General features: G+C 35.9%; 1 protein-coding gene across 2 annotated transcripts; it reads left to right on the top strand.

Annotated features, from left to right (window-relative positions):
- On the top strand, positions 1-6,536 carry LOC129311681 (uncharacterized). Of its 2 annotated transcripts, none has more exons than XM_054954086.1 (6): positions 1-328; positions 1,146-2,836; positions 2,949-3,200; positions 3,458-3,538; positions 5,474-6,103; positions 6,318-6,536. In XM_054954086.1, exons 2-6 carry the CDS (start codon positions 1,574-1,576, stop codon positions 6,369-6,371), a joined length of 2,280 nt encoding a protein of 759 aa, XP_054810061.1. In that variant the 5' UTR covers positions 1-328; positions 1,146-1,573; the 3' UTR covers positions 6,372-6,536. The 2 variants fall into 2 exon arrangements, with proteins under 2 accessions (XP_054810061.1, XP_054810070.1); XM_054954095.1 differs by having other exon boundaries at positions 1-767.
- The last annotated feature ends 1,784 nt before the right edge of the window (positions 6,537-8,320 follow it).

Genomic DNA, 8,320 nt, shown 5'->3' with positions numbered 1-8,320 from the left:
GGGATGATGACGCTACGCTGGTATTTTGGCATTATAAACATGGGACAGAGAGTGAGGGTTTGCATTTCCACACAGGCATGGGCCTTCCTTCTCACGCAGACCCCAACTTCTAGACCTAACTCGCCTGCACGGCCTTCCCTGTTATTATCACCTTCACCTTCTGCAGCTCGCAGAATTAAGGGAAAATACATCGTTTTAAGAACCACCCTTTTATTGATCTTTTCTCTTCTCTTCGATTTTTCTTCCAGTGATTGTTTGATCTCAAGTTAGAACTGCAGAGGGTCTAGTATGATTTATCACTTGGATTTTATCGCTACCAGTTTCTTTGGTGCGTTCCCTCACTGGTTACTTTTGGGTTGGCCTCTGCTGCGTATTTCTTGACGATTTTGATCACCAAGTTTGAGTTTTGTTGGACTTAGTTTGATTATGCTTCAATCTGGTCGATTTCTCGCTTGTGGGATTGTTCTAAAACAACTTCTTATTGTTTTTTTTTTTTTTTGGCCCAGTGGATATCAGTTTGTCTCTGCTTTAGACTAGCGGAAAAGAATAATATAAAATAAGTTGTTGCTTGTGGTGGATAAGAAGGACTCAAAAAGCTTAAACGGCTTGCGGTAAATGTGTGCCGTGCAAGTCAGCCTTTCGGTTTTCTTTATCCTTCTGTTGATCGTTTCATGGGAAATCTTCCGGGCATTTATTGATTATTCTTACTTCAGCTTCAAAGTTTCCTCTCAGATCGATGTTTGCTTCAGCTTTGTTCTTTCTATGAGGTTGCTGCTTTCGTAGCCCCTCCCTTTCTCTTCGAACTACTTTAATTGGTCAGGGGTGGTCTCCCTCTTTCACCAGTCTTGCGCGCTTGAATTTGGCCAATACTCTGTATTTTCCTATATCTCACTCCTCGTCCTCCATATATTGGCGGCCTACTTATATGAATCTTTGCTTTATTGAACTGAGGATTCCAAGTGTGATTGTCAAGGGTCTGATTTAACTTAATCAAGGGGTGATTGACTCCGAATTAGTGTAATGCCGAGATTTACTATCTTCGAAAAGTCTGGGATACTGCTATCAATATCTTTTGCTGTGATTCTTTGGACTGTTTATGAATGTGAACTCTGCGAAATAATGTACCTTTTCACTTCTTGTTTCAGGCATATTCGCTGATCTTGCTTCCCAACATGAACTGTTTGTGCTTCATTTGTTGCCAGTATGGAGATCGCATGATCTGTGCCCATTGTAGTGCTCAGATATTTACCATGTCCTTGATTTTCTCTATACCTCCAGCAGAGGAGATGGCGGTTTTAATGTCTCATATTTGGATGCCTCTGTTAGATACATAGTTTGAGATTCTTGTCAGTTTAGAATTACTTGAGCAGGATTAGATCGCTACATTCCAGGTTTAGTTGCAAGTAGATAGCAAAAAATCTTGAAAAGTAAAATGGATCAGGGTGGAGGCTGAGATTCCCCTAGCTAGTTGAAAATTGTAGGTAATATAAAGAACCACTCTGAGAAATCAAATTGATATTATAAGCAAGCCACTTATTTCTTTTGGAAAATCAGGATTTATATTACACCAGTGATGGGCTTGCCACAGATACCCTTAAGTGCAACTGCAGAAGATGTCGCACCAGCCACAGCTGTTTTGCACAGCTCTCCACAGTTTTCGGATGCAGGCTCCTCTGGCATTGACAATGTGCATAGCGAAAGTACAAGTGGATTGGCTGCATATCCTCGGGGTCCCCCATTCATTGATTTCCCAAAGAAAGCCTCTTTGGAAATTTCAAATACATCTGATAATATGTGTTATTATAGAGGAGCGATTGAGGTTACTTCTAATGTCCACAGCCTGAAGATTGGTTCTTCAGATAGCAGTTGTTTTTATACTTCAAGAAATGGGCGAAGTATTCACACCCCGGCTTCTAGAATTGTGGGTTTTGAATCAGGCCCAGCAAGTTCTTCAACTGATGGGTTGAATGGAGCTCCAGCTACTAATCTTCATTCTTCTGCTGTTACTAATGTCACAGCCAATGATACTGAACCTGCCAGCTCATTGGTCAGGAAGCGACTACTATCACCATTGAGTAGCATGCTCTCTCCAAGCCATTTCAAAGGTGATCCTCTGGATATTGGCTGCAGAAATATAGAGAGTGGGGTTAAGATTGATAATTTCAAAACTACTCTTGCACAAGATAACAAGAAGGCAAATATTGGAAGTAATAACAGCAGTGACATGCCTTCATGGTCCTTGTCAAGTTGCTTGGAGCAAAAAAACACGCCCCTTAAGGCAGATTCCTTTTTTTTCAGTGATGGTCCTCTGCTGGTCAATAGAGAACTATTATCCCATGGTAGTTGTCCTTCCACACCTGCCGTTGATCACTTTAGGGAATCAATGCAAGTAAAATTCCCAAGCGACATGATGCCCACATCCCCTGTAGTGAACTCGCCTCCACTTTCCTTCTCGCCTCTTGGTCCTAAATTTTCTGAGAGGTTAAATGCAGTGGGAGGATGTAGGAATACTATTAGAGAGAAGAAGAATTGCAGCATTACCCTAAAGAATATAGAGAACTCACTGGACAAATCTAACTTATGCCGAAAGAAAGATAAATTAAATATTGCAAGCAAATCATTTGAAGATGTTGATATTTTGTGCCAAGACTTCTGTCCATCTTCTTTGGATGGTGGTGCTGATACAAGTTGGCAAATAGCTCAAGAATTAGTGCCTGCCTCCCACTCCATGAGGTTCAGCAGAAGTTTGAGTGGGCTTCCAATAAGGAGGTCCTTGGTTGGTTCATTCGAGGAGTCTCTTTTATCTGGCCGCTTCTTTTCTGGAAACCTTAGTAAGGTTTGTATAAACGCTGCTTTCTGTAAGTGATGTTGTAAATGTTTCTGAATATAGGATTGGATAATTTCAGACATTGACATGTTGCTTATTGTTTTTCCTTTTGTTTCTGTAGAGAATTGATGGTTTTCTTGCTGTGCTAAGTATTACTGGGGGAAACTTTTCTCCAAAATCACAAAAGCTTCCGTTTTCAGTGACTAGTGTCGATGAAGATTGCTACCTGCTGTATTATGCATCAATAAATCTTGCTGGAAATTCATCACCAAACAAGGCTAGAGGCCAACAACTGAAACGAGGAATTAGCAATGATGATTCACAAATTGTCAAAAGTCGCTTGCGAATTCCCATGAAAGGACGGATACAATTGGTATTGACATGCTTACAAGTTTAACAATTATAACCCTTTATTCAAGGGCCTACAGATCTTCCTAGTTTACATTTCATCTATGTTTTTCAACCCGGTCAAAAAAAAAAAAAATCTTATGCTTTTAAAAAATGCCCTATTTTCTTTCTGTTATATATAATGTTGTTTTGGTTTTCAACTGTGAGTCTCGGGGCATTTGTGAACATTGCTAAACATCATGTTAAAAATGCTTTATTCTTACATTTAGTTGCTCTCTGCAGGTTCTAAGCAATCCAGAAAAGACTCCCCTTCACACTTTCTTTTGCAATTATGATTTGAGCGACATGCCGGCTGGTACCAAAGTAAGATATCTCTCAGTTTGGGTGAATCTCTGGCTCTTTTGAGCTGGGTTTCTTTATTTCTAATAGCATGATGGTTTGGCCAGGCAGATTTTAGCCATGGACTCTTCAAATTATGAGTGCTAGAATTTTGTAGTTTGAGATTTGAAAAAATAAAATAAAAAAGTAACCTCTTTCTTGAATATAAATATTTATTTGTTGCCCCCCATCCCATACAGAACTCAATAATTTTCACTTTGCATGTATCTCCTGATGTAATAGAAGTTCCAGTTCGTTTGTGTTTAGGGAGCATGGCATGTCAAGGGAGAGGAGTAATCTTATGTAAGGGGTGAGGAAAATAATTATCCTCCATAGATGACAAATTTATGATCCACAGAAATGCAAAATTAATAATGCAAAAATAAAAAAAGATGCCATCCTGCATTAGCATAGACAATTAAGTTGAAATCTAGCAACGGATCATTCCCCCCCCCCCAAAAAAAAAAAAAAAAACTCTCTGTCTCTCTCTCACACATACAATGCTAGAGCTGTTCTTGATCGGGTTCATTTACCTGAGAAAAAGCAATTGATACCAGTTAGACTTTAAAAAAACGGTATTCTGAATCTGTTTGAAGTTAAAACTGTTACATATTCCTCTTTTCAAGTACTTATTTGGCTCTCACATTTATGCTTGAACTCACATGGTGATTTAATGAATCGTTGTTTGTTGAATTACTGTAATCCTGAAGATCTGGTGTCAGGTATTGAAGCCATTCCCTTACGTTGGGACTTTGTAGCAATGTCCTTTTGCCATGACAGAAAATTGGTATTGACAGGCTTCTATAGTTTGATGATATTACTTTACAAATGGTACATAATTATAGTCACTTTATTAATTAACTAGTGAATATGGCAAAGATTTGATCAACAAGGTTTTAGGGTGATACTCAATGAAATTTGATAACCTCTGCTATCAGGCATGACTTCAGCTATTTTATCCACAGTTATTCCTTTTCCAAATTACCCTGACATCAGTTATAAAGTTAAGTAGGTAATTACATTCTTCGTCAGCTAAGAATGCCTGCTGACTACTTATACCGTTTTTTTTTTTTTTTTGATGATAAAAGGAAAACAAAGCAAAGCAACGAAAACAAAACAGACTACTTATGCCATATGCAATACTCCCTCCATCCCCATTTATAAGAGAATTGTTGGACTCTTATTTTTGTCCCAAAATTTAAGAGAATTGGTGGAAGCTAGTGGTGTAATTAATGCATCTTTCCCATTTTGCTCTTCATTTGATTATCAGGAATTCATTAAGGTGTGACTACAATTAATGACTTCACTAGGAGTATTTTTGGGAAAAAAAATTAAATTAAATTGTGGCATATTTAAAGCATTTAACCAACAAAACTAAATTTTCTTTGGTATTGAGAGAAGTAATAATTTGTTTCTTACATTGGGGGTGGAGAGAGTATGTAGAAGCTACTAAGATGATAATTCCATTCTTTTGTTGTGCCGAGAATGTTAATAGTTGTCTGTGACTGGATATTTGTTTCCTTCAAGTAGAATTTATTCTATGAACAAAATTTATGAATTTAATAATATCAGATCACATTAGATGTACAGCAGAAAATTGATGGTAGTTCTTGCAAGTTAAAAAAATGAGTTCAGATTTGCTCATTTTGAATAACTTGAAATTTATTCGACATTTAAGCAGCATAATGTTATATTCATCGAGCTTTTTTGTTTCCTATATGAGGTTATATCAAACATCCATTTTTTTCCACCTATATCGAACAACATTGAATGCAATGTTGTGGATTATATAAATCATGAACTGGATCTGCTTCATTTTTTCTCTGCCTGAGTTTGAATAATGCTTTTGTTTTCTTTCAAACTTTTGGGATTAATTTGTTTATCAACTTCTGATTTCATTTTCTGTTCATATTGGAGTAGACATTCTTGCGACAGAAAATTACACTTGAATCTTCCAGTTCAACTTGCTCTCAGCCAAAGCAAGGTCCATCCATTCCAAACAGTGGAATCATTGGTAAGGAGATCCCAGGAAAACAAAAGTGTCATGACCCGCATTGTGAAGAGTTAATGCACACAGATGCAGTTGACATAGTAAATAGAACAGGGTTGATGAATCAGAAATTGGGAAATGGCTGTTGTTTGGTGGATTTAATTAACGAAGAGGAATTGAAACAATCTCCCAGCATGAAAATGACGGGAATTCCTTCCTTGGTAAAGCTTGATGATGGATGTATTTCTGTTAAATGCAAGAAGGATGACAGAAAGGAATCATTCTGGGATAAAACATGTGAAGAATCCCGGAAATCATTGCACTTCTGTTCAAAAGTTAATGAGAATTGTAACAGTGCTGGTCCGCTTCGTTATGCTCTTCATCTCCGGTTCACATGTCCTTTTCCTAAAAAGACTACAAGAACATCACTTCAGAAATCCCGACCAAATTCACTTCCAGAAAAAACTGGATTGCATGTGGAAGGGGATCGGAGATTTTACTTATATAATGATTTGAGGGTTGTGTTCCCTCAGCGGCATTCAGATGCAGATGAGGGCAAGGTATGTTGAATTGCTTGTATTGTGACCTGTCGCAGCAGCCCATCCCAAAACAATCACAATCCAAAAGCAATATTGGCTTCTGCTCACAAATGTGAAAAGCAATTAATTTACTTGTTTTTGGTCTGTGTTTGTTGGGATCTGGGCATACGTGTTTACATTAGTGTTTTTCTTTCTTGATTTGCATTCCAAGTTTCTGACGAGCATTGTTTGGCAGTTGAACGTGGAATACCATTTTCCTGAGAATCCAAGATACTTCGACATCAACTGAAAAAAAATGAGGTTTCGCTCCTCCGAAGCATGATGCTGCTATTGCTGCTGACCATCTTCTGTACAGTAACATGTTGGTCGTCAGTCATGGCTGTTGGAAATGACACTAACCCCTTTTACTCCTCCTGTAAATACTTTGATTTTAAATAATATGGCGGGTTAATTATTTCTATTGTTTCTGACATTTTTATAATCAAAGTGCCTGGAACGTGGTGGTCTCCCTTTTAACTGGTGTGGAAACCCAAATTGAACCTTCCTTGGAGGTTTGCGTTTGTAATTACTGATACCAAAAGCCTAAAACGATGAGTCAGGTAGAGCTGCAAGAGAAATGTTCTGCGTATAATGGCCGTGTGTGGTTGTTGGATTGGTCTATATATAATTGACAGAGAAGGGTCATGCATGCGCGGAACTAATCAGCTAATAAGCATTTGATCTGTTGCTGAAAATTTGAATCAAAGACAGTCGTTTTGAATGTAAGAATTATTAACTAATTTATACTTTAAAAAATTAAATATTTTTTTCTTAAAATATATATGCTAGTTTTCCTTTAATACTTCACATTTAGAGTTGTAATTCGGGTAGGTTGAGTTTGACCGAAATTACCTATTTTGTATATATACAGAGTCAGAAATTTTAACAATTGGGCTCAATTTAGGTTGGATTTATTTGGATTGAATTTAAGGTATCATACCTTCTTATAGATAAGCTTAATTCTAATTTTTTTCAGACAAGTTCGGATTGATTTGTTGGGCTTGGCTTAAATTATCAACTCTATTCACGTCTTGGTTTCTCTAATGAAATTTTTAAAAAAATTGTGCAATTGATCAGGGAACTTCAAGAAAAAGATAATAAACATGGAAGGTAAACAAAATTTAGGTTTTATATTTAGAATTGAAGGAATAATTTTATTTTCAAAAATAAGACTGGTTGCCCATGGTGCATAGTTCTTAGGAAAAATGTCAATGAAGTCTTAAAATAAAAAATTTATGATAATCAGGTTCCTAATAAAAAATTTTTAAAAATAAATTATAAATATTGATTCAAATAATAATTTTAATTATAAATTGAGGATTATATTTAAATTTTATATTTTATTTACAGTTTAAACTCTTGAATTTATAATTAATTTTGTAGAAAATTTTATTAAAAATCTAACTTTCATAAATTTATTGTTTTAAAGTTTTATTCTCATTTTCCGTGATTCTTATCCTGAGATGCGAAATTATTTGAACAAAGAGGAGCATAACTGTATATGCTCGTTCAAACTCAAATTATGAATGTTAAAATAGAAACAATTCATCATTAAAAATAAAATTTTGATTTTTAAAATAAAGCTTAATGCTTTAAATTTGTTAAGAAATAACAGGATCACAATAATGTGCTTTTTCATGAGACAATGAGAATGGTGTTTGTTAAAAGTAAATTTTAAATTTATTGATGGAATGCGGTAGATATTTTTTATGATGAGATGAGGTTACAAGAGTCACTTCATTTTGTTTCTAGTGCCTCTGAGGCTGTCAGCAATTCAGTATAGTGTTATTATCATTTTTAATAAAATATAAGTAGAGATATTATGTTATTTCACGCAGATGAAGAAGTGAGAAGGTATCGGATTGGATGTTGGGATGGTTAATCGACGCCTGCAGTATTGCAGTTTGCCGCCATTTCTCGAACAAGCAGCCTCCTCCTTCGTCCCCAAACAGAATATTCGTTTGGCTTTTTTTTTTTTTTTAATGTTCGGCTTGTAAAATTATAAAACGAATAATGATATTTTGCTAATTATATGTAGCCTAAAAATGTAATGACTAGTTGTCATATTATTTAACTCCAAACGGATCAATCATCTGTCATCCCAAGGGTTCATCTTGCCCTTGTCCATTAAATGGAACTAATTGATGCTTATAAGTAATAAGTAATGAAAGTATAAATATGTATTTAGGGATGGAAATA

This window comes from Prosopis cineraria, unplaced genomic scaffold (genome assembly GCF_029017545.1).
Source record: "Prosopis cineraria cultivar Desert tree isolate PC_DT_omini unplaced genomic scaffold, ASM2901754v1 PC1, whole genome shotgun sequence".
NCBI classification, from domain to species: domain Eukaryota; kingdom Viridiplantae; phylum Streptophyta; class Magnoliopsida; order Fabales; family Fabaceae; genus Prosopis; species Prosopis cineraria.
The sequence above is the reverse complement of the archived record's forward strand: the minus strand, read 5'-3'. Positions and strand labels throughout refer to the sequence as shown.

What these genes read in the sequence shown, in the direction of transcription:
- LOC129311681 (XM_054954086.1), top strand. Translation starts at nt 1,574, where the DNA reads ATGGGCTTGCCACAGATACCCTTAAGTGCAACTGCAGAAGATGTCGCA. An exon ending in TTTCTGGAAACCTTAGTAAG is followed by an intron (nt 2,837 to 2,948) that starts GTTTGTATAAAC and finishes TTGTTTCTGTAG; the next exon opens with AGAATTGATGGTTTTCTTGC. An exon ending in TGAAAGGACGGATACAATTG is followed by an intron (nt 3,201 to 3,457) that starts GTATTGACATGC and finishes TGCTCTCTGCAG; the next exon opens with GTTCTAAGCAATCCAGAAAA.